The sequence below is a fragment of the Mus caroli genome, unplaced genomic scaffold, assembly GCF_978045245.1.
Source record: "Mus caroli unplaced genomic scaffold, Mus_caroli_1 scaffold_4, whole genome shotgun sequence".
In the NCBI taxonomy this organism is placed as follows: domain Eukaryota; kingdom Metazoa; phylum Chordata; class Mammalia; order Rodentia; family Muridae; genus Mus; species Mus caroli.
In genome coordinates this window covers 116361956-116387963 of record NW_028227259.1, presented here as the reverse complement: position 1 = coordinate 116387963, position 26008 = coordinate 116361956, and the positions used below count along the sequence as shown (strand labels likewise).

The following is a 26008-nucleotide window of genomic DNA, read 5'->3' as shown; positions in this document are numbered from 1 at the left end:
CCAGAATGCTTTGCTGCATTTACCACGATCTCCAGGCACCCACGCCCGTACTCGTGGCACAGCAAAGCTGCCCTGCACCCCCACCCTACCCCCCGCTGCCAGGCACAGCTGTGTGAGCTGGCCACTGCACAGGGTGTCGCTTCCACATGCAGACACCACAGCCCTCCACCAGCGGTTTCAAGCAGGCGACCGGAAGGTACACCTGTTTTCTTTTAATCATCGATATCTTGGTGCCATCTGGGCCGGCAGGGCTCTGCTGTTTGCTCTGCCTAGAATATAGCTTCCCCGCGCTTCACGCTTCACGAAGCAGGCTCGGGCTCCATCACTCGAGTCTCCTGGAAGATATCCATAGCAACACCCTTCTCACCACAAGCGTCCGGCTAACGTCAGTCAATGCTAACTACAGATAAATGAGTCAATAATGCCTGGTAGAGATTTCCGGAACACAGGGTTCTTTGGGTGGACTTATGGGCTGAATCGATTGCTCAAAAGTAACACACTTTTCGATCTTCATTGTTTAAAACAGAAACGCAGAAGAAAAAAAAAATCTCAGCTGGTTTGTGCTTTTCCCCAACACTGAGTCATGTCAGGAGCAAGCAGGCTGGTGTCAGGGGAGCTGACCTGCTGCTGAGGCTTAACACTCAGTATTTGATCTCTTCATGGGACTACTTTCTGTCTTCAGTGCACCAGACTGAATTTCTTCTTTGCCAGAATACTATAATAAAGGTTTATTTACAAATCAATGAGCCTCTTTAAGGTGCCGAGTGCAAAAGCACACCCAGACTGCATGCAAGCCGAGCAGAGCAGAAAGTCATCTGGGCGCAGCAGCAGAGAGGATGTGAATCTGATGTGCAATGCCAACTCTGAAGCCAGAATGCCTGGATTTGGGTATGGGTGCTTGCTGTGTGACGTTAGACAAGCCTGTTCCGGTCTCTGGGCCTGCTGGTATTCTTTACCTGTTCAAATGGAAGGCTTGTAATGGTGAAATGTGTGTGAGGATTCCTGCAGCTGGGCATAGAGGCACACACCTATAATCTCAGCACTCAACAGGCTGAGGTGGAAGGATCTCAGTTCAAGGCCAGCCTGGGCTACATAGCAAGGCTTTGTGTGTGTGTGTGTGTGTGTGTGTGTGTGTTTGTCTATATAATGGTCTTGAGTGTTCTATTTGCATGAAGGCATAAATGAACTCATCTCTGGAAGCCTGAAGAGGGTGTCAGATCCCTTAGGAATGAAGCAAGCTGTTTTTGTGAGCTGCCACGTGGGAGCTGGGCATTGAACCCAGGTCCTCTGGCAGGGCTACTCTTTACTGCCAAGCCATCTCCGACAGCCTGCAGATCATATCTTAATAGATAAAGCAAGCCGGGCAGTGGTAGCACACACCTTTAATCCCAGCACTTGGGAGGCAGAGGCAGGCGGATTTCGGAGTTCGAGGCCAGCCTGGTCTACAGAGTGAGTTCCAGGACAGCCAGGGATACACAGAGAAACCCTGTCTCGAAAAAAACCAAAAAAAAAAAAAAAAAAAAAAAAAAAAAAAAAAAAAGATAAAGCAGTCAAACAAACAAATGGGCTGGGGGTGGGGGTGGGGGTGTGAAGCTTAGTTGGTGGAACTCTTACCTAGCTTGCTCAAAGCCCTGGTTTCAATCCCTAGCACCAAATGAACTCAGTGGGTTCATACCTCTAAGATGAATTTGGCTCAGAAATTTAAGGTCATCTTCTGCTACACAGGGAATGCGGAGCTCCAACTTGACTATACACCAAAGCTCGAGGCCAGCTTGGGATATGTGACCCCCATCTCCCACCCTCCTCCCGCACCCCCCGGAAGAAACCGATCTTTGTAGTAATTGCGGAGTTTACGGTTGGTTGGTTGGTTGGTTGTTCCGGTTGTGACTACGACCAGGAGTCGCAGGTGGGCGCATACGGTTCATGGACCCAAGCTAGTATCGGCTATAAGAACTTTATTAGCAGGGGAAGATGGGACGTGAGGCAGGGCGGGCTGTAGAAGGGAGGCCGGGAGCTTGGCTCACTTGGGGGGCTCTGCTGTCAGCACTGGGAAGCAGCCCTCTTGGTGCCACTGGCGGTCCCGCAGGCGCCGCACAGCCTGCATCTGCGGCTGGAAGGCGCCCCACTCGTTCCAGTGTCGGAAGTCGCCAGGCTCCAGCAAATACTGGTAGCCACGGTAACCTGGGTACTGGTAGCCGACCCATCTGGAAAGGGAGCAAGAAAGGTGTTAAGGTGGCCGGCCAGCGTTCCCTCTCGGACCTTTATCAACACCCATCCTACAGCGAGTGTCCCAGTAGGGGGCACACACCTGCCCCAGCTTGGCCCTTCCGGACCTGGTTAATGTAGCATGGCCTTCCTCTTTCTGATAGGCCTCAGTATTCTCTTCTGTGAAGTGGGCAGTCATGGGGCTGCTGTTTTGAGCATGCTTGGGGGATCAGATGGAGTGAATGCCCCCACTGTAGGCAGTCAGTCCACACCCACGGGAGATGGTGAGGCTGCACTCTCCCCTCCCCCCCCCCCCCCGCCCTCTGGTGACATTCTCTTCCCCCTCATACTCCCAAGAACAGAATCCAATACATGAGACTCGAGCTCCTGGATGTCCCTTCTATTACAGTGAGTCTCTGTGGCTCCTGTAAGCACTATCCAGTGTCAGGTAACCTAAAAGCTGAGCCATGTGGACCTCAGTTTCCCTTTGTGCTGTTCTCATCAGAAGTGGAAGGAGTAGGATCAACACCGTCTACATCCTCTGCAAGGAGAGGCACAGTGGGTGATTCACCAAGTCCCGCCCTTGCCTGAACACAAGTCCTTCTCTGACCCCCTGTCTGTCACTAGCTGGTTTCTCAACAGGAATAGCAGGATCCCACCCAATTCTGTCCACCCTGATAGAGGAGGGGAGCCCAGGCTGGACCATGCCCATGCTGTACAGGGCACACTGATATCTCTAGTACTGGGTAGAAGAAACCCTTCTAAGTAGAGAGTGGCCTCAATCCAAGCCTCCCCTCTGTGCCCAGCATGGGCCAGGCTCTCAGAGAAGACTCAGAAGGACACAGGTTCTGAGGGGGATGGGGGGAAGGCTACCACCCAGAAGCACCACAGGAAGGCAGAAAGTGACACTCATCTTATCTACAGGGGACAATACTTGGAGGTAAGGCACTTGACCCTCCCTAGGTTCTCATGGAGGTAGAATAGAGGGCTTTGCTTGGGAACCTCAGATCTCAGGAATCAAAGTGGATAAGGGTGCCTCACCCACTTATTGTTCAGCCAGCAACACTGAGGTATAGACAGGGTGCCATCTCACCCAGGAACCTCTGCTACCTACCCTCTGTCCATATCAGTTCTGGCCAGGGCCTCATTAATCCTGAGCAGTGAGATTCTCTCCATCTGTGGGCTAGTATTTAGACTGAGGTCTAGTCCCGGAAGACTGTGTGTATATGTGTGAGAGATCTCTGTGTGGTGTGTGTGTGTGTATGTGATCTCTCTGCTTGTCTGTCTGTGTGTGTAAGATCTTTGTGTTTGTTTGTGTATATATCTGTGTGAGATCTGTGTGTGTGTGTGTGTGTATGTGTGTGTGTGTGTGTGTGAGAGAGAGAGAGAGAAATACCTGTGTGTCTGAGAAAACAAGATCTGTCTCTGTGTGTATGTCTCTCTCTGCGTGAGATCTCTGTGTGTGTCTGTGTGTGTGAGAGAGATCTGTCTGTGTATCTGAGAGAGATCGAGAGAGATCCGTGTGTGTGTGAAATCTGTGTGTGTATATCTGTGTGTGAGATTTGTGTATCTCTCTGTGTGTGAAAGAGAGAACAAGAGAAATCTGTGTGTGGTGTGTCTGTATGTGAGATCTATGTATTTATGTGTGTGTCTGTCTATCTTTGTGTGAGATCTGTGTGTGTGTGAGAGAGATCTCTGTGTAGTGTCTTTGTATGCGATCTCTGTATGGGGGGAGGGGTTTATAAGGTCGTTCCCTTTCCCAGGAGCCTGATGTGACCGTCCATCTCTGATATCCTCAGCTTCTGACTCTGCACTTGCTGCCTGTCCCAGAACCCGGATGCTTACGTGCCACCAGAGACGGTTATGCTGCCCACGCGGTCACAGAAGCCATAAACCCAGAGGCTGGGCACATCATCCTCTTGGATCTCCATGGTGTTGCCCTTGAAGTTGGCTCCTTCAAACAGGCAGATCTTATGTTCCTGGGAATCCTGGGGAGGTGGAGAGAGTCAAAAATCGAAGCAGAAGCTGGGAGAATAGAAAGAGGTGGAGAGAGATCCCTGGGGCTTGTCCCAAGGACCCTCCTCATCTGGGAGGAGGAGATAATGGTCAAAACATCTCAGATGCCCAAAGATAAAATGAACACATCCACACAGGCCCAAGTCTGTACAAGGAGATGCATGTGGTATCACCCTGCAGTAACACAGAGGCTCAGAGAGGGTAAGCATATTGATTTACACCATACAGCCAGCCGGAGACAGTGCCTTTCAGATAAGTGACATTGCAATTTCCAACAGTTTCTCTGTGCCAACGGGGAGTCCCACCAATGTCTTTCCATACAAACTTCTAATCAGAGGGAGTTATGATGGACCACAGGTTGTGGAAAAGCTTGTGGAGCATAGATCTGGGTTTGAGTCTTGACTGTGGCCCAATACTTTGGGCATTTCACACATTTCAAGCCTTAATGTGTCTATCCATAAAATGGGTCTGTGGCCTCTTTGCCCATGGGACCATGACTAAGACACTTTGTAGCTGAACAATAGATCTGGAAGATGCTGTGATACACCCCTGAGTGCCAGCAATAGAAGGAACTCTGGGACCCCAGCCCACACTAGTTTTAATAGCTGAAGTGCCATAAAGATGAACAACCAACAGTACAGGGTGAGGCCCAGTCCATGGCTGACAAGTTGGGCAACATTGAAGCCCTTCATTTTCTATGTTTGGACCTCAGTTTCACAATCGCTACAATAAGTGTTGTAATGGCTTCTGCCTACCTTTGCAGAAGGAAGAGAAAACACTGAGCATATAGCAGGTGCTCAATGAAGGGGTTCTTCACCCACCATTGTTAACTAGCAAACAAGGGGAGGGCAGGCCACAAGTGTGTCCTTCTGTGGGCACACACGGTGGATACTGTGGAAGACGACATGAACTAACTCTTCCAGGAGGCAGGGACCAAGGGAGCTGCCATAGGAGAATGGAGTTTAAGAGGGGTTTTGTAGGTCAAGTACGAGTTGTGAGCCAGAAAAGGGAAGTAGGGTACAGATCATACTGAGCAGAAGAGAAGGCATAGGCAAAGAAAGGCTGGTGTGCTGGACAGCAAATGTCCCTGAAACGGGGTGTGGTCTGAGGTAGGCATGGGGTCACAGGAGATGATTAGCAAGCACTTAGAGGTGACTTAATCAATGCCGGTAACTGTTAGCCTATAGCTGTTGCCATCTGGAAGCTCTTGGTAGGGGCGGGGGGAGTTAGCAAGTCTGTGGCTCCCCACTGCAATAGAGGTGAGACCTCACCATACTCTTTAAGGCCCTGTGGGACCCCACCTCACGTACACTCCCTCCTTTCCCGTGTTTCCCCACCCACTCCTGCTGCCACAGCAGCGGCTGTCCTGGGACTAGTGTTTAAATGCTGTTGCAGGACTCTGCCCTCGTTGGACCCTGTATAGCTTTTCCTCACGCTCTCCTTGGGCTGACTCTGCTCCCACCACTCAAGGGCTAGATGCTCCACCCACTAACAACTGCCAACCAATCCCAGCTCTCCTCTCCTATCCGAAGCCTCATGGGCCAAGACTTGTGGTTACAGAGGGCTTCCAGGGCCTGGGTGCTGAGCCCGCAGAATCAGGCTAGAAGCAATCACTCTGGTGATCAGTTTCTGTTCTGTTTTTCACTTTTCCCTTTTCTAGACAGAGTCTCAATTGTGTAGCCCCGACTGGCCTGGAATTCACTACTTAGACCTGGTATGTAAACTCTCAGCCATCTGCCTGCATCTGATTCCTTGAGTGCTGGGCTAAAGATGTGTGCCACCATGCCAGGGTTCCTGTGATCAGGTTTGATTTTGGAAATAACTCTCTAATTTTCACGAAAGCAGGGACAAAGAAGAGACAGGTACCCAGGAGTGAGGTGTGTGGGGTGGGGTGGAGGTGGGGTGCTCAGGAGAAGGACAATGGTGACCCAGAATCAGAACAGTCACAGAAGACACAGGACGAGTCAGACCACTGGAGCATGGTCCCAGGTGTAAGAGATGACCTAGGGAGGAAGGTAGTGAAGGAAAGAGGCTCCCCTAGAATCAGCTGCTACCCCAGAACCAGAACAAATTGATCTGGGTGAGGTGGAGGTGTGTAGTCTTTAACTTTTCCTAATATATTTTACTTAAACAACTACGTGTGAAAGAATAACCATAATTTTAATCTGGCCAGCGTAATCACATGAAAACGACTTTACACTTGCGAGAAACGCGTGTGTTGGTGTGCTTAAAGCCAGGACCGTGTTTCATGCTTTTTGGGATATCTCCACCTAGACCTGCCAAATTTCCCATGTTCAGTAACAACTTAGGATCTGATTGCATGGTGCACACCTGCAACTCTGGGGAAAACATGAAGCTAGGGCTTCAGTGTGGTACACTGTCTCAAAACACGAAGCAACATACATACCACCACCACCAAGTACAAATGGATAGCTCTTACTGTATTGGATAGCAGCTTCTAGACTAGGTACTTCATTGGCAGTGCCTGCTTGAGCAAGGTTCCCAGCTGCACCCAGTATGTAGATTATCCGTTCTCAACCTGTGGGTTATGACCCTTTTGGGGAGGGGGTTAAAAGACCCTTTTACGGGGATCGCATATCAGATATCCTGTATGATCAGACATTCTTAACAGTAACACAATTATAGTTATGAAGTAGCAATGAAATAACTTTGTGGTTGGGGGTCACCACAACATGAAGAACTGTTGACGGACATACGGACATACGACAGACAGATGGACATCCGAGGCCACTCAAGGGTTTGCAGCTAATCTCTGAGTTCTTAAGTGTCCCCAGTGTGAAGGCTGAAATCCAGCCTGGTATTCTCAATGTGCCTCGAGCACCCTGGCTGCCTGACCCACAGTGGTACATTAGTAACGCCGCACGGTCCCCAGGGAGCCTTCATTAATGAACTTTCTTCACGGGTGTTGCCACCTCAGGAGGCGAGCGTCGCTGCCATCTGAGCCAGACATGCGTGACTAAGAAGAGTAGTTGGCTCGTGATTCATAAACAATTCATAATTCTGGAAACACCACACACACTTTGCAGGGCTGTCTCCACCATCTAGATTCATCTCCTTTATACCGATCTAGTTAAACACCACAGAGCTAACTCAGCACATGTTGTCACATGGCTAGGACGTCACATCTTCCCCCAAAGTCCATTTGTTAGCCACTTCACAACTAACTTACCTTTTTTCCTTTCTTCCTTCCTTGTCTTTTTTCAACATAGTCTCACTTGTAGCCAAAGGCTAGGTTTGAACGTATGATCCTTATGCCTCCACCTCCCCTGTGCTCGGATCATGGGCCTGTGTCACCCACCATGCCCAACCATAGTACAAACTTGGCTCTGCATGTTGCATGCCCTGAGTGGACACTGGGTTTTGAAAGGCTCCCCAGGGGGTGTATGCTGTGCAATCAGGAACCTGATCTTCTACAGGGGGATCAAGGAGCACACTAAAATGTCTTGTTCACTCTCCGGATGCTTAACTCCAAACTCACAGGGCAGAAAACCGTCTGTATCACCCGCAACCCTGGGTGGGGCACAGATGGGGTGTTGGCAGAATTGCAGAGAGCAAAGGAACCTGTCTCTGAACAACTGGAGGTCACTAAGCTTCTGTGCTCATTGTAGACCTCTGCCCCAGCCCCAGCCCCAGCCACTCACCATCCTGATGGGCCGGAAGGACATGAGCCGGTCACTGCGGTAACTGCTGGTCCAGGTGTCCCAGCGTGGGTACTCGCCCTTCTCCAGGACAAACATCTCCCCACGGAAGGCAGATTGCTCAAAGGCCACCCACCTGGACACAAGAAGGACCGAGAGGGATGGAGACAGAAGAGAAAACATCAGCAGGTACCTTCTTTCCCTGCTTGTCTTCCTGCTTCTTTTCATACAGCAGCCCAAGTACCAAAATAAAAACCCAGATTGGGCCCAATGGGCCTGGGTGTCCGCTCTGTGCTCTCCCCCTTTGTAACCACTGATAACCGGTTTCCCCTCTCCCAGGTCTCACAATTTATCTACACTAACAGTTTTTGGAGTTGACAAAGGATTAAGTGAGATACTGTGTGTAATTATCTGAGCAAATTATTTTAGCACATATGGGATCCACAAGGCTTTAAATACTATAAAGACCTGGGGCCAACTAACTTATCAAGAAGGATTTTCTTTTAAGCTCACTAACAGCTGGCACAACATCTCTGCTTGCTGCTAATGTGATTCTAATACCTACTGGTCGCTTCTTTCCAACCATAGGAGGACCAGGCACTGGCCTCAGCCCTGGAGGCCGGGGTATGAAGTGCTGCGTTGCATTCAAAGCATGGCTTCTCATAGGTACCCGTGACTTACAACAAGAGTAGGTTTTCAACTGTCAGTGTGGTACAAGCTTGGGTTCAAAGGATCATTTAGAATAAAACATAGAAGCCAAGAATGATCATGCACCCTGAAATCCCAGCACAGGGGAAAGTAGCAAGATCATGATATCTGTGGCCAGCCTGGGCTACACAGGGAGAGCCTGTCTCTAAGCAAGGAGACAAAATCAAAGGAAGCAACTGTGGGTGGTCCCAGAGGTTCAGATAGGAGAGAATGAATTCTTGTTTGCTGAGAACTAGCCTGGCAGCCAGGAGCCCCACAGCTGGGGTTCGTGGTGCAGAGACTGAGCATGGTCAGGCACCCGCTGAATTCTCATGCTGTGACGGCATGCGTGAAGGGATCCATCTTTCACAAAGAGTAAGTAAATTGGAAGTTTCAAATCTAGTGGGGGCTTTTTTTTTCAGTGTGGTCTGACTATGAGATTAAAGCAGGAATTCTGGGGGTGGTGATTCTTGCTCTTGGAATGTTTGGAATTCTGAAGAGCCAAGAAACTCAACGGAACATCTCCATGAACATTATCTCCCTGAGGGATGCTGGACTTCCTCACCAGAAAGATGATAATGAGGAGACACTGTCATGGGCTGAGAATCACAAGAGCCTCAGAACCTTGTCTGAGGGATGAGTCAGCGACACTGAAGTGACATAATGAAGACAAGACATGTCCTCAAGGAAGACAACTGAGGTTCTTAGCAGACTGGAGAAGGAGATCAAAGAATGGATGGATGGATGGATGGATGGATGGATGGGTGGATGGATGGATGGATGGATGGATGGTGAATGGGTGGGTGGGTGGGTGGATGGATGGGTGAATGGATGGATGGATGGTGGATGAGTGGGTGGGAGAGTGGATAGGTGGGTGGGTAGGTGGATGGATGGGTGAGTGGATAGATGAATGGATGGATGGGTGGATGAATGGATGGGTGGATGGGTGGGTGGATGGATGGATGGATTAATGGATGAATGAATGGCTGGATAGTGGATGGATGGATGGATGGGTAGATGGATGGTGTATGGATGGGTAGATGGATGTATGGGTGTTTAAGTGGAGGGAGGGAGGGAGGGAGGGAAATGGATTATGGATATGAGGTTGTAGGCTAAATAATAGATGGATGGATGTGTCAGTGAACAGGTGAACAAGTAAGGAATGGATGAATAAGTAAATGTATAAGTGGATACATGGTAGAATGGATGGCTACATGGGTAGACAGTTAATGGATGGATAGGTGGTAACAAAAGAATGGATGTGCAGATGGCTGACGAGCTGGAAGAGTGAACAAATAAATGGGTATAGGGATGGAAAGATAGATAAAAGAGAGTGATGGATACCAGACAGATGACTGGATGGGTTGGCCTATAGACGAACGCACATGTGGATAGGTGATATATGTGATGGGCAGAATGGCTACATGGGAAGAGAATCTCAGAAGGTAGTGCCACACAAGTATGAAGTCCAGAGATCCTGGGAAATGGCAGACCTGAGTTCTAATCCCAGCTCATCATTGACTCTCTGCCACATGATTGGGAGCAGTCACTGAAGTTAGTTAAACTTCAGTGAAGAAGGAGGAGGAGAAGGAGAAGAAGAAGGAGAAGAAGAAAGAGGAAAAGGAGGAGAAGGAGGAGGAGGAGAAGAAGGAGGAAGAGAAGGAGGAGGAAGAGGAGGAGAAAGAGAAGGAGGAGGAGGAAGAGGAAGAAGAAAAGACAAAAAGGGGCTGGAGAGATGGCTTGGCAGTTAAGAGCACTGACAGCTCTTCCAGAGGTTCTGAGTTCAAATCCCAGCAACCACATGGTGGCTCACAACCATCTGTAATGGGATCCGATGTCTTCTTTTGGTGTGTCTGAAGACAGCTCCAGTGTACTTATATGTAATAATAAATAAATAAATATTTAAAGGAAAGAAAAGAAGAGGAGGAGGAGGAGGAAGTGGCTGCACCTGCATGACTGAAAATGATGAGGATCTGAAACCAAAGAGCTCATCGAGCAGACTCAACAGGAGGTTCACATGGTAATCGCATCAGGGACTTGAGAGGGGAAGCCATTGCTTACAGAAAGACAAGACAGAGGTGGTCTTGTCACCTGCTGCTCTCCCTCCACACACCTCTGTCCTCTTTCAGTGGCTCACGAGGACCCAAGTCAGCCATGAGAAATGTTTGGTATGTGGTTTGCTGTCTGTCCTCATTGCCTGTGGCTCATTGAAGCCACAATCGAGAAGAGGAGGACAGGGGTCAAATGAGGACATGGAGCCTTAGTCCTGAAAGGTGGTACCCAACCCAAGTTATACATGGTGTCTGGTTTCAGGCTGAGGTTTCTGAGCTCTCATGGTACATGTCTTATGGTACAGGAGACCTCCTAGGTACATGTCTCTCCCCTCCTTCCTCTGCTCACCTCCCCTTCATCCTTTCTTCCAGCACGCCTGCTAATTCTGACTCAGCCCTTGCCGCCACATCTCAGGCCAATGGCTGTTCCTTTTGGGCACAACCCAGAACACCAAAAAAGGGACATGGGCACAGCTGCCTCTCTTTTTGTAGGGAAATGCTCCAGCTTTGAGTCAGCGGCATCCCAAACACTCTGAAACCTCAAGATGGCCACAACCAGCAGTTCCTGTCCCAGATGGGCTTGGGGGAATGGGCGGGGCTGAGCTGGGGTTGACCGCATTGGGGACGGAGTGGGAGTGAGAGTCATAAGTGGCCCCTAAATCAGAACATGGACTGTGGTATGCTCTGAGATTCACAGAATGGATGGCCATCGCTGTTACACGACATGCTTGGATGTCTACGCTGCCAAACCCACTCCAGAATCAGTCTGACTCTCCTTGTGTCAGAGTCCAGGAAACAGGCTTGGAGACTGAACCAGACACAGGGTGAGCATTTGAACCCACGTAGGTCTGATCTAAATCTGACCTTGAGACAGCCTGGCGCTTTGCCTTCTACTGTAGACGGTCTGGGATGTCTGAAAGGCTAGCTGGCCACACCCCTTGGTGGGCTTTATAGTTGGGAAACAATAGAGGGTAGCATAGCCTCAGATCATGAAGATAGCCCTGGAGAGCTAGCCTACTGCTTCCGTGAAGTGGGGGTAAAATCCAATGCCTGCAACATAGCTCCGTCACTCAGCAACAATGACCTCACTTATTACCTGAGTACTTCAGAGCCTCCCTATCTGCTGACTGGGGAGGAAGATAGCATTCTCTGTCTCTGTCTCTCTCTGTCTGTCTTTTTGTCTCTCTCTCTGTGTCTGTCTCTCTGTCTCTGTCTCTCTGTCTTTCTCTGTCTCTGTCTCTTTGTCTCTCTCTCTCTGTCTCTTTGTCTCTCTCTCTCTCCCTCTCTCTCTCTGATAAATTGGTGCTGTCTTAGGTGCATGCTATGCACCTACTTTGTGCACTACAGGTATTTGGGAGAGGGGATGGTCAGGGATACGAGGCTTCTCCAAAAATGGCAACAGTACGGTGGCCTTACACCATTCAGGTCTTTCAGACTCCCGGTTGCCTCATCTGTCAACAAGGGAGCACTGTGCCCCTCCCCCTGGGGTTTGCAGACAGAATAAGGAATGACCAAGGTGTGACTAGCAGGTGCCAGGCAAATGTAGCAGTTCTGTGGAGGAGTGTCCCCTCCTGGTCTAGCACTCACGGTCCTGAGACGACGATCAGGCTGCGCACTCTGTCGAAGCCACGGTCCCCCAGATTCAGGCACTCCCCCGAGAATTCCACCCGGCGGCCCTGAAAGTTTTCCTGCTCGAAGATGATCAGCTGTAGAAAGAAGCCCATCATTGCTTGGGAGACAGAGTAAGGGGTGACCTTGCTCTGTGACACTGACTCCAAAATGAAGCAAGCCAGACAGATGAAGGACTCAAGTCCAACAAGCTCTGAAGGGCATGTGTCAGGGCCTGTCTCATCATGGTACCGTGCCTGAGCCTCAGTTTGTGAGTGTACCTTTCCTCTGGTCTCCCCATTATTGAACTCAAGATCAGTCCCATCATCCAGAGCAGAAATGGGGGCTGCGTCTCCCATCCAAGGTCTCTCTGTGTAGCCTAGACTGACCTGGGATTTATTCTGTAACCTGGCTACCCTTCATCTTGTGATCTTCTGGCCTCAGCCACCAAGGGCTGGGGCTAAGCGTGCACTGTGACAGACCCATCCCTTTCAGATTACCCTCAGTGTTATTTCTCAGCCTGGCATGACCTCTTCACCAGGAATCTTCAACTTGGGCCTTCCACTTCTTAACTCATATTCCAGGCTACCTGTGCAGTCCTGACCCTGTTCTGGGTGCAGAGGGCACTTTCACCAGGAAGCTCTCCGAGATTGCTCCTCCTCTACCCTGGGTAGAGGCTGAGTGCCTCCCACTGTGATAGCCCTTATGGCCAGGTACAACCCTAGAAAGTCACCACTGCTTCTGAGCCTCCCTCCTCCACCACCACCTCCTCCTCCTCTTCTTCTTCCCTCTCTTACTCCTCTGCCTCCTCCTCCTCTTCCTCTTCTTCCTATTTCCCTCCTCTTCCTCCCTCTCTTTTGCTTTTTCCACCCTACCCCTAAAGGGCTCCTTCAGTGTAGGGCTTGAGACATTTACTTGTTCCCAATACAGGAAAGACTCACCAGCCCGTCATAGCCCACCAACCCCTCCTTTACCTCTGTCCTCCTATTTAGATTTTTAGCCATTTCCTGTCCCACACAGTAACGCCACCATTCAGTGCTGTCAGGGCACTATCCAGCCAGCACCAGGTGTGTATGACCGATGCTTGAAATTGGGGAGATCACAGAGCCTAGAGTCCTGAGGGACCCTTAGTGCTAGGCAGGATTTTCATCAAATCTTAGCTTATATATGGGCTGTGGGTTTGCTCAAAACCTTGTTAAATGATTAAACGTAATGATGCAAATCAAAAACAGCCACGTCCAGACCAGGTGTGAGCCATAAACCAAGCGTGGTCGGGTCTCTGCCTGAGGGTGAAGACAGCAAGTCAAACTCCAAGAGCAGGAAGTCTGACTCTCCAGGAGTCCTGCAATCTGGAGCCTGGGGGAGAACTTCCAGGAAGGTCAGAGGTCAGCCTGGTGGCCTGGTGGCACTCCTGGGATGAGTGGTCATGGCCAACAAACATACTCCTCTCAGGTTACTGGCTTTGCCACCCTCTAAGCTCACACACACAGGGTGGGCCAGGGAGGATGGAGAGCAGGCCAGGGAGGATGGAGAGCAGGCCAGGGAGGATGGGAGCATGCCAGGGAGGATGGAAACCAGGCCAGGGAGGATGGAGAGCAGGCCAGGGAGGATAAAGGACAGGCTAGGGAGGATGGAGAACAGGCCAGGGAGTATGGGGAGCAGGCCAGGGAGTATGGGGAGCAGGCCAGGGAGTATGGGGAGCAGGCCAGGGAGGATGGAGAGCAGGCTAGGGAGGATGGAGAGCAGGCTAGGGAGGATGGAGAGCAGGCCAGGGAGGATGGACAGTAGAAAGTATTAGATGGGAAGCAGAGATTAGAAAGATAGGAAGGAGAGAAAAGCAGCAAAGGGGAGAGGATGAGGAGGGAGGGAAGTAAGAGGGGGTAGGAAAGAGGAGCAGAGTGAGGAGAAGTGGGATCAGTACAGCCCAACCCCCCCACCTCCACCCCCCCCCCCCCGCATCCTTACCCTGTAGCTCCCAGGAGGCAGGTCCCCTACTTTGGCAGCGGGCCTGGGCACAGAAGCTGGGACAGGAGTGGGGCCAGGGGCAGGGGCTGGCCCTGTGGATGGGGCCCCTTTCCCCTTGCCATCAGGCCCTGGGTTCACCGCTGTGGTGGCCGCAGCCTTGGCAGCCTGGGACATGGTTCCTGGTACTGCAAAAATAAAGAAGTCCAGCCAAGCAGTTGGTGGCGCATGCCTTTAATCCCAGCACTTGGGAGGCAGAGGCAGGCGGATTTCTGAGTTCGAGGCCAGCCTGGTCTACAGAGTAAGTTCCAGGACAGCCAGGACTACACAGAGAAACCCTGTCTTGAACCCTTGACTCCCCCCCCCCGAAAAAAAAAGAAAAATAGTCCTTGGGGTGGGTGATTTTGGGGTGTCCCCAGTTTCAAGCTGCCCCCTACCCGTGTGCTTCTCAGCCATGTCTATGGACTCCCCCACAGCCATCAGCTCTTCCTGGGAGACAGGGCTGAAGCTCTGGATTCCACCCTGCTCTAGGACAGCCAGTCTCTTCCTGGATGCTGTCCCTTCCCTGCACTGCCTCCTGCCCTCTAGCCTCACACTCTGTTCCTCCCTTCCTGTGCTCTCGTGCTTGGTTAGTTCACCACCACATGTGTGTATAGCATGGCTTTGCTCACCAGTGATGGTTCCCCCTCAGCACAGTACTGAACACCTCACATCTTGACCTTAACGGTGGGACTAGCTGGGATCGTGATATCCCTCTAGAGTCTAGCTGGAGGGAAGGTGCCCTGCAGCCCCACACGGCAGTCAGCTCCCATCTGAGGCAGCAGATGGACAGGCACCTGGGTTACTAGATGTAGCCTTGTAAGCTTGCCTGTCTGCCTCCTTAGCACTTGTCTCCATGCCAGGTGCATGGGAGCTTTTCCAGCAACATCTGTTCACAGAGCGAATGCCAGTGTGTGCGTGTCCTGAACCTCTCCCAGCCCTCCGCCCCTGGCGTCCTCCGAGGGCAGATGTGGGTGTGCAAAATAGCAGCCTGGCACTCAGAGTTGGGAGGCACAAGGAGAGGGAGTGGGGTGTTTCCATTGCTCCACGCCAGAGCTGTGCCTGTGGGCGTTGGGTGGAGAGGACTCTGGTCAGCTCCAGTGCTACCTCAAGGAGCTGAGACTTCTGGGTATGGGTCATGCCTGACTGCACTGTCCCCTGGAGGAAATCCACCAAGACTGTGCTGACAATTTACAAGCTACTGGAGCTCTTGGGGCTCAGAGCAAGTTCAGGTGGGTTTCCAACATCCTCCCTCTAGCTGGGGTGAGCACACTCCTCCCAGGCTTCCTCAGAAAGACTGGATGCTCAGCAACCCACACATCTGGACCACATCTGGGGTTTCAGCCACCCTCAACCTGTCTCCATTCTGGGAAACTCTCCCCAGAGGCTGGGCTCCTTTCCTGGCCATGTGTCCATCTCCCTCCCTCTCTTGGTGAGGACCATTGCTTTCCTCTCTACTTCCCTGTAGCCCAGGCTAGCCTCCAACTCTCAGCAATCTTCCTGCCCCAGTCTCCAGAGTGCTAGCTAGACAAGAATGCACCAGCAACCTTTCTGGGTTTGGCTTTCAGCCCAGCTCTGTCTTCGTCAGCTGCCCCACCTCTGTTTCTTATCCTCCTCTCAGTTCTCTGGTGGTGTGGCAGTCCCCTCTTACCTGTATTGGTGGACAGGCGGGTGCTGTGAGTGCCTCAGGGCCAACCCCCCATTTTATAGCCTGGCAGACACCAGGGTCTATAGTGTAGCACAAAGAGGCAGCTGGGTCAGCAAACCTGGACGGGGCCCGTGGCCGGCTCTGCCCCATTACTGCCCAGGCTAGCATTTTCTATTGTTGGCCTGGAACACAGAGAAACCCTGGCCCTAACCCTGCTCTGACTGCTCTCTCTATTTCCCTGGCTGGAGACAGGCCCAGGGCCTTGCTGGCTGCCAGCCTAGGCTAGGAAAGGGGGATGGGGGAGGAGGTGACCTGGGATAGAAACCGGCCTCAGTCAGGCTGCTTCACCATATGGCTTCACATGTCTCTACCTCTAGGGGGGTCTCAGTTTACAGGTACAGTTGACAATTCTCCCTGTGGATGCTGCCCAGAACTGAAGACAACATTGAACATATTTTATTAGGGCAAGAAACGGGTTTTCAGTCCACAGGCCCAGTCCTGAGTGCTTCTGTGTGTTTGCAGCCTCTGGTGCTTTGCAGCACACCTGCCCTATCCAGGTCCTTGCTGCACCCATTTCTTGGATGAGGAAGGCTGTATGCAGAGGCCAGTACTGACCACGGCAAGCAGGAAGGCTCTGGCTATCCAGCCCTGTCCCTGACTGAGGCTTGCCTGAATTCCCTGTTCTAGGGTGGTGGGGTAGGGCTGGGTCTCAGGCTCAAGGGCTTAGCATTCAAGGCCTGGGTCCTTCTTAACTGCCCATCAGCTCCCACTGTCTGACACCAGGGGATGCTGCCCAGGGTCAGGAACACAGAGACTCTGGGCAGCCTCACATCCCACTATAACTGACCCGGCCAAGGGCCAGCATTTCACCCAGGACCTGGGCCCTGGCAGGTCCCTGTGAGTCTACTGGAGAGGGTAAGGATATCTGAGATGCAAAGGGAGGGGCTGATAGAGAGAAAGGTTTTTCAGAAGATGAAGGAAGGAGTCAATAAACAGACAGGGGGGAGAGAGCCCAGGGCAAAGGAGAAAACAGAAGAGCCAGGACAGCCAAGCATCTTAGTAGACAAGTGAACGCCAGATGACCCACCATTTCCCCAGAGAAACTGAAACCCACACAGAACAGGAAGCTTCAACCTTGTTCCACAGTGTGAACCCCAAGTGGATTGGGGCTGGAATCTGGCCAGGCCAGGCCACCTGCATTCTGTGTCGCCAACCCCAGTAGGAGTGCAGCCATCTTCTGAGAAACCCTTCTCTGGGGAATCCAGCCCCCCCCCCCCTGTGGGGCCTATCACTATCTTGTGGTCACCCTGGTCTAGGACCAGTGCTGGCCCTGTCCCTCTGCCCATGAGCCCCTCTCCCTGCTGGCCTCCTCTGTGCCTTTCATCCTGGGCCAAGGCCTTGAAGGGCGAGCTGGGAACTACAGGATAGGCCAGCCACTGGGACTCAAGCCAAGGTGCCTGCGGTGGGGGCCACCCACAGATCTTGCCTCAAGGGCAGGCATCTGGGGCAGTTTTGTCCCCCGCCATACCCCGACCCTCCTAGCAATGGGCAGCTCGCCAAAGGTTTGGGGAGATGGGAACAGCTTCCCTTTCTGGGCAGCTCTTCAGATCAGCTATTTATAGATGAGAAAGTGGGGTGGCTCCTTTGTCCCCTTCTGGCCCTGTTACCCATCTGTCACGTGGAACTGGTTCTCATATTTTATTTCTTTTTAATATATTGAGACAGGGTCTCATGTAGCTCAGGCTGGCCTCAAGCTCTCTATGTAGCTGAGGCTAGACTCCCTGCTTCCACATGCCAGGTGCTGGGATTACAAGTGTACACCACCACATTGGTCTGTGGACTCTGTTGCTTCCCACATCGCTCATTCCAAACTCTGTGAGCTCCTGCTTTTGGGGAACTGCCATTCATAATAATATTATATTTTATGGCCATCCAGGATGGCAAACATGGCCAAGACCCAGATAATTCCCTTTGTTCTTAGAACAGGTACAGGCACTCTTCATCAGGAACATATTTATCATATTTATGTTCATAGCATCCTGTGCTTTCAGGCTAACCATTAATGATGTGTGTGTGTGTGTGTGTGTGTGAGAGAGAGAGAGAGAGAGAGAGAGAGAGAGAGAGAGAGAGAGTATGTGTGTGAGTGTGTGAGAGTGTGTGTGTGTGCGAGAGAGAGTGTGTGAGAGAGTGTGTGTGAGTGTGTGTGAGAGAGGGTGTGTGTGTGAGTGTGTGTGTGTGAGAGTGTGTGTGAGAGAGAGAGTGTGTGAGAGAGCGTGTGTGTGTGTGTGTGTGTGTGTGAGTGTATGAGAGAGTGTGTGTGTGAGAGTGTGTGTGTGTGTGTGTGTGTGTGTGTGTGCACTCACATGGAGGTCAGAGGGTAACTTGCAGGAGTCAGTTCTCCCTACTACCCTGTGGTCCTGAGGATTAAAGTCAGGCTTGGAGGTACCCCACTGAGCCCCAGCTTTGTCTTTTTTATTTCACAGCACAACTGAGACTTAGAGGCATTCCCTGGGAATCTGCTCAAAAGTACTTAGCCCCCCATGCTAAGATGCAGACCCAGGCTGCTGGCTGTGGAGACCTTCCGGTCCACCCTTCGCCACGCCCTGCACGTGAGACAACTGTTCTGACATCCCAGGAAGGAAGAGATGTTGCTATTTTCCTGGCCATCAAAGGACTCGCTCTTTATCTGGGTCACCCAGTAGCAAGGCTGAGTTTTAGCACAAGCCGCTCCTGCCATGCTACCCTCTCCTGCAACAGGGCCCTCTCAGAGGCAGGGATCAGGGGATTCCATATGCTTTGGGTGCTTATCTGGCATGCTCTGCTTTGGGAAGCATGCTAGCAAGCTGCAGCGCCCCCCCCCCCCTTTGCTTCTGCATGCACAGCCCTGGATGCTTCTGCTGGCCTTGTGGAGTGCACGGGTTCTAGCCCTGACCACCACTCTCACCTCCTGAGAAGAGTTGTACTCCTGGGTATTTGTTATTCAAAGCCCTTTCTCCAGGCCCCCAGGGTTTTGCTTAGAACCGGTTACTTCCAAGCTACTGTATACATTGTTTCCACTCTTTCAAGTGGAGTATCCTCAAGTGAAAGTGTGACAGGGGCAGGTGAGGTGGAGGAGGAGGGCAGGCACAGAACTCTATGATCTGGCTTCTGTCTGTCCTATCATGCAGACAGACAGAAGGACACCCACCATCAAGATGATGTTGGGTCCCTAGTCCTGGACAGGAGTCCTGTGGAACCAATGGAAATGAGCTATCTACCCCTCATATTCCCTAGTGCTGACCCTGGACAAGCCACCAATCCTTCCCCACTAAAGGCAGAGCTGCTGACATGTCCACTCTGGGCATTGGCCAGGATTGGCTTTTGTTTCTATCTCTGGCTTGCTGAGTCTGTGTTTGTCCCTTGGGGCCCCTGTTCCTTTCCTGCCTATAAGAGCCCTGACCTTGTCTGGTTCTGGTTCTGACGTGTGCTCTGGGCCCTTCTTGGTAAGTATGAGAGGGAGACAGGAGTGGAGCTGAGCTCTCTGGTGGCATCATCCTATGATGTCAATCTTGGGGATGTCACTGGCTAACCCTGAATGCCATCATATCCCAGGAAGTCTACAAGTGTTCAGACTTCTGCCTGTGACTCTTAGTTAAATGCCAAGACCCCCCTCACCCCCCATCATTTTGTGACCTGTGTGTCCGCTATGAGAGCCACGCACTAGGCTAGCACTGCACTTTGTTTTGGTGTGTGTGTGCACTCACTTGTGTGTGTGTGTGTGTGTGCATGCATGCATGTATGTATGTGTGTGTGCTTGTATGTATGTGTGCATGTGTGTATGTGTGTGTGAGTGTGCATGTGTGAACTTGTGTATGTGTGTGATTGTGCACATGTGCATGTGTGTGTGTGTGTGTGTGTCTGTATGTGTGTGATTGTGTACATGTGCATGTGTGTGTGTGTCTGTGTGTGCATGTGTGTGATTCATCCACCTCTCTCCACTCACCTGGCACTGCAGTCCACTGTGAGCTGGGCTGGAGACAATGGCACCCAGATGTGGCTGAGATGATGCTGGGTGGGATGGGAGAAGGGTCGCCCCCGTCCTGGAATACCCAGACCCATCTCGATTCTGACACTGTCCAAGTCAGCCTTCAGTCAGAGATGCTGCTGGGAACCAGATGGAAGGTGACTGTGTTCTTCTCTCTGTAGGACCGTGCCAACATGACCCTGCAGTGCACCAAGTCAGCTGGACACTGGAGGGTATGGAGTACCCTGGGAGGGGAGGGAAGGAAGACGACATCCAAGAACCTCCTACAACAACTTCATTGAACCCCATCATCCTGCAGGAGGGCTACTGACTGCCTTGAGCCCAAGGCTCAGACTAGGGGATAACCTGCCTGAGGCACGCAACCCGAGTTGGTCCCCACCCTTGAGTCCTGGCACACAATCATTCTACTGAGCTTCTCTGGCCATGCTTGGCTTTGCAAAGAGAAACTAAAATCTGGGTGTGATAGCTTATGCCTGCCCTAGCATTGGGGAAGTAAAGGCAGAAGGAAACTCGTAGGCTCGAGGCCAGCCTAGGTCTTTCGAGATCTTGTCTCACAAAAAGTAATATGGTGGAGCCACGTAAAAGCCTTTGATGAAGGCTTTGGGAAATGGAAGCTCTGCTTGTTTTCTTACCTAATGACAGTCAAGGGTGGAGACGACAAAATTGTCCACACTCTCCAGCTGTGCTGTCCAGGATCCCACGGTCCACCTTGCTCACCCACCTGGCCCTGGAGGCATGTGACCTCTGCTTTACCTGTTTGGCTCCACTCTGAGTCCAGGGTAAGATCCTCTCTGCTCGCCAAACCTTGACGTCCACAGATTCCCCCCTTCTTTCCTGCACAGATGGTGGTATGGGATGAAGAAGGCTTCCAGGGCCGACGGCATGAATTCACAACCGAGTGTCCCAGTGTCCTGGAACTTGGCTTTGAGACCGTGCGATCTCTCAAAGTCCTGAGCGGAGCGTGAGTCTGGAGGGCATCGCGTCAGGGTGGTGGCGGGGAGGGTAAGAGGGACTCTAAGGAGGCATGCTAGAGCCTATGTATGATGCCAGGTACATCTCTCCAGGCTTGCACTGTACCTATGTGCCCCTCCCAAGTGCTGAAGAGCGTGCATGGCTGTTGATACAGGTAACTCAGGTTGTAAGGGACACCATCGCACAGTCCTATTGGGTCTGAAAATATCCCTCTTAGACATGAACTGAAAAGCTAGCATCACTCACACACTAACCCTGAGACTAGCATCCTGCAACTGCCCTTCCTACAAGGATAAGAAGCTTTGTAAAGCTACTTAAATTGAGAGTCACTGGCCACACGTGACCGTTGGGAAAGGATTTCAAAGGCGTATTCTGTGACGTACGAGCTGCATTTTTATTGTTAATCTTTTTTTTTGAAAAAAGATTTATTTATGTATATGCATACACTGTAGCTATATAGATAGTTGTGAGCCTTCATGTGGTTGCTGGAAATCGAACTCAGGACCTCTGCTTGCTCTGGCCCCACAATTTATTTATTATTATATGTAAGTACACTGTAGCTGTCTTCAGACGCACCAGAAGAGGGAGTCAGATCTCATTATGGATGGCTGTGAGCCACGATGTGGTTGCTGGATTTGAACTCAGGACCTTCAGAGGAGAAGTCAGTGCTCTTAACTGCTGAGCCATCTTTCCAGCCTATTTCTACTTAAGTCATGGGCAGTTGATACTTCTCTCCTTGGGTAGAAGATCCCAGAAAGTTAGAAAGAAGACCACAGGGTGACTAGTACCCTTTCTACGTAACTCAGAGCCAAGGCTTTGTCTGTGGGTGCCTCCCGAGGAGGTCACCTTGGTGGTCTGTGTGCATCTCACAACAAGGTGATTGTTCTTTGAACTTCTGATCTATTCAGATTGGGAGACAGGGCTAGGAAGGACAGCTGCTGGTCTAGGGACAGTGTCTTGCAGGCTGCCATACAAGACAGCACAGGAGGAGAAGAGCCTGCATGCATGGGTTCAGAGTGCTTGTTTCTTACACAGATAGAAACACACAACTTTCCTGAGTCCTTTGTCCCTGAGGGCGACAGAATGCTGAGGAGGGTTGAGCTCCATGCTTCTGCTTAGGGTGGGAATGCGGAAGGCCTTTCCTCCACGGGAAGTGAGGAGGGCAGGAGAAGCTGTCCCAGAGGCTTCCCTGGGGAGGGAGAATGAGAAATGGCTTAAGTCAGACAGCATCTCACATCTCAGACTGCCAGCCCCTGGGTCTGACAGGATCACGAGGAGGTAACGAAACCAAGGTCAGCCTGTGGCTGAGCCCTGTTGACGTGTACGACTTGACTTGGTGGCAGTGCCTGTGTGAAGATCTCAGAGCACCTGCCTAGGGCAGTCCCTTCTCTGTGGGAGCCAGAGTGATGCTGGCCCTAGGCAGAATGTCCTATGTTGCGTTTAGGCTGGGTTCCCCTTGATTGGCATTATTGAGGTCTAGGCATGGTTGCTCTTGGGTGGGGTGACCAACCTAAGTGCTGTACCAGTTGGTCCCCAATAACCAAATGATCACTGTCCTGCCGCCCTTCTCTAGTCGTAAAAGTCATAACCACCCAGGTACTGTGATGTGGCCTTAAAGTGAGTCACCCCACGGGAGCCCTGACCTGGTTTTCACATTGGCAATTCTACTCTCTTGACATTTCTGCCCTGTCTGCCTGCAGGTGGGTAGGCTTTGAGCACGCCGGCTTCCAAGGGCAGCAATATGTGCTGGAGAGGGGCGATTACCCGGGCTGGGATGCCTGGGGTGGCAACACAGCCTACCCTGCAGAGAGGCTCACCTCCTTCCGGCCTGTGGCCTGCGCTGTGAGTCCTACTGCCTGCACCCCTGGGTGACTGTTAATGGACACTTGGGAATCAGATCTCTAAACCCGGGTTCTTGTCCATCAAGGGAGTGATGTGGGCTCTCTCTCTCTCTCTCTCTCTCTCTCTCTCTCTCTCTCTCTCTGTCTCTCCCTCTCTCCTGTAATTTAAAATGAGGTGACAGCAGCAGCCATGTTGTAGCTTCACCCTGACATGAAATCTCAGCCTGTAGCAATTTTGCTTACAGTGGGAGCCTTTTGGGGTGGTACTTCCCTCTTTTTTTTTTTTGTTTTTTGTTTTTTGGTTTTTCGAGACAGGGTTTCTCTGTGTAGCCCTGGCTGTCCTGGAACTCACTTTGTAGACCAGGCTGGCCTCGAACTCAGAAATCCACCTGCCTCTGCCTCCCGAGTGCTGGGATTAAAGGCGTGCACCACCACGCCCGGCGGTACTTCCCTCTTTTAATGGTTCAAGAACCCTGTGGAAGCTGGAAAGCCCAAGGCAGGGCTCGCCGAGAAGACAGGCCCCTAGCTCATCATGGTTTCTCTGTTGTGTGTTACTGCCGTTGATGATGCATGGGTGGAGATAGGCTTTATTCTCCCACTGCAGGGAGATATGGTCAGCTCTATGTTACGGCTCTGGGAAAACTGAGCTGCAAAACTGTGTGGCAAACCTGAGCTCAGCCACCTGGCAAAGCGCAGAACTGGGAGTTTAACCCATATGGTCACAACATTTTCTTATAGCATGCCACTCTACCTTCCTGCCTGGTTTCCGTTACTGGACATTTAGATCAGTTCCTTTATGGTTTACGGTTATGGTGGACATCTTTATAGTTATTGTCCTGCCCTTGTTCCTTGGAAGGGCCGATGCTGAAGGGTTTTGTTGCCCATTGCCTTTCTCAGAGCTCTGGACAGAAGGCCGACTTGTGAGGCAAAGGCTGAGTGTGGGAGAATGGCTTCTGTGTGTCCAGTCTGGCACCTGGCAGTCTGACCCAGGTCTCTGTTGTCTGTAGAACCACCGCGACTCAAGGCTGACCATCTTCGAGCAGGAGAACTTCCTGGGCAGGAAAGGCGAGCTGAACGATGACTATCCCTCTCTGCAGGCCATGGGCTGGGACGGCACAGAAGTGGGCTCCTTCCATGTTCAATCTGGGGCGTAAGTGGTCCCTGGCAAGACACAGAGATGTGGGAGGGGCTGGGACACATTCTGTAGAGAGACTTGTGCCCATCATGCTGGAGAATGGAGACTCGGGGGGCACCAGACAGAATTTAGGGGATTGCACGTGATGGGGGAACACCTGTGGTAAGCTGGCTTAAGGACGACAGACATATGTGGGTCCCGTGATCAGCTTCACGGGCACAGCGGGATCTGCCTTTCTCTCCTTTTTACCCCATCTGGCAGTATTCCTTCTCTCTTTGGTTGGTTTTTGTTAGTTTTTGTTTATTTCAAGACAGGTTTCTCTGTGTAGCCCTGGCTATCCCAGAACTCGCTCTGTAGACCAGGCTGGCCTCAAATTCGGAGATCAGCCTGCCTCTGCCTCTCGAGTGTTGGGCTAAAGGTGTTCGCCACCACTATCAGGCTGTGACTCTATTACATCATTGAACTATTAAGTTCTCCCCCAATGCAAATATGGAGACTTTCCCTTTACATTCTGTCTCCAGGGAGGGAGAGGAACCCGACTCCATCTAGGTTTCCAGGAAAAGAGCTTGGGTCATGTGCTCCTCTCTGAACCAATCACTAGGTCCAAAGGAAATGGGATGCTATGATTGGTTGGATCTTGGATTTTGAGATATCTCCCCCGCACCCCGTACCCCGCCTTGACTGGAACTGGGAGGGAGATCTGGTCTGTGAGCCTGGTCTGCAGGGCGTTAGGCTCCTGCAGGCAAGGATAAAGGTGGAGCTTTTGCTTAGAGCAGGAGTAACCAAGTTCAGGATCTGTCTCAGTATGTCTGACACTGTTCTTTAATCGCTACCCTGTTCCAGAGAGGTCGAGGTGGAGAGCACTGGTCAGGAATGCCTGTCATAGTGAATAGAGCTGGGGTCTGTGTCTTGGAACAACTGTGAGGGAGAGCGGGAGCTGGACAAAGAAGACTTCCTGTCTATCCCCTCATTCTGTCTTGATGCTGGAACAGTGTCAGCTAGGTGCCTGGGAGACTGAGGGACTAGCTTCAGGCATCCTAGACCAGAACTTACTTTAGGGAAGGCAGACAGCTGATAAAGTAATCTTAAAATTATCCAATTTTGTCAGTGTTACAAAGGGACAACCTGGGCCTGATGGAGACAGGTAGATAGTCTTGAGACTGTACACTGTGGCTCCAAAGAACAGCCTTGCGGGTGGGGGTGGGGGTGGGGACGGAGAGCTTCCATACATGCATGTGGAGTACCAGGGCCACGAAGCTTGCGAGCACTGGTTGGGCTTTTTTGCTGCATCTCTACCTGTCTTAGTTCTGGGTCCTGGAGCCTCTGTCTCTTCTATTTTCCAGGTGGGTTTGTTCCCAGTTTCCTGGCTACCGAGGTTTTCAGTACATACTGGAGAGCGATCACCACTCGGGTGACTACAAGCACTTCAGAGAGTGGGGTTCCCATGCTCACACCTTCCAGGTGCAGAGTGTGCGCAGAATCCAGCAGTGAGCACGCACTGGCCACCTGGGGTGCCTACGAAACGACTGGGTGACTGGCCGGAGGATGTGGCTGCTCTTGGTTCTGGCTACCCTTGTGTCCTCTGGGAACCCCACACCCCTGTCAGCCAGCCCATGCCCCGCCAGCTCATGGAGCTCAAAGAAATAAAATGAAAAACTAAAGACTCAGTATCGACTGTGTCCCCTCAATTTTGCCTGCTTTCCTGACTAACTAATTTGTAGCTCTGTAAAATTTCTCCATTATTTGTCTGCTTTTTAAGTTTTTATTTATTTTTTTTTATTTATTTTTTTTTATTTTTAATATTTTTATTACATATTTTCCTCAATTACATTTCCAATGCTATCCCAAAAGTCCCCCATAGCGCCCCCCACTTCCCTACCCACCCATTCCCATTCTTTTGGCCCTGGCATTCCCCTATATTGGGGCATATAAAGTTTGCAAGTCCAATGGGCCTCTCTTTCCATTGATGGCCGACTAGGCCATCTTTCGATACATATGCAGCTAGAGACAAGAGCTCCGGGGTTCTGGTTAGTACATCATGTTGTTCCAACAATAGGGTTGCAGATCCCTTTAGCTCCTTGGGTACTTTCTCTAGCTTCTCCATTGGGAGCCCTGTGATACATCCAATAGCTGACTGTGAACATCCACTCCTGTGTTTGCT

General features: G+C 51.3%; 2 protein-coding genes across 2 annotated transcripts; one reads left to right on the top strand and one right to left on the bottom strand.

Annotated features, from left to right (window-relative positions):
- Positions 1-1972: 1972 nt before the first annotated feature.
- Crybb1 (crystallin beta B1) lies at positions 1973-16001 on the bottom strand. The gene is made up of 6 exons (XM_021162786.3): positions 15879-16001; positions 14192-14376; positions 12206-12324; positions 7884-8016; positions 4051-4193; positions 1973-2204 (listed from the first exon to the last, which is right to left on the bottom strand). Exons 2-6 carry the CDS (start codon positions 14363-14365, stop codon positions 2021-2023), a joined length of 753 nt encoding a protein of 250 aa, XP_021018445.1. The 5' UTR covers positions 14366-14376; positions 15879-16001; the 3' UTR covers positions 1973-2020.
- On the top strand, positions 15369-25424 carry Cryba4 (crystallin beta A4). Its single transcript, XM_085836319.1, has 5 exons — positions 15369-15459; positions 20742-20860; positions 22572-22713; positions 23720-23862; positions 25191-25424. Exons 2-5 carry the CDS (start codon positions 20742-20744, stop codon positions 25336-25338), a joined length of 552 nt encoding a protein of 183 aa, XP_085692445.1. The 5' UTR covers positions 15369-15459; the 3' UTR covers positions 25339-25424.
- The last annotated feature ends 584 nt before the right edge of the window (positions 25425-26008 follow it).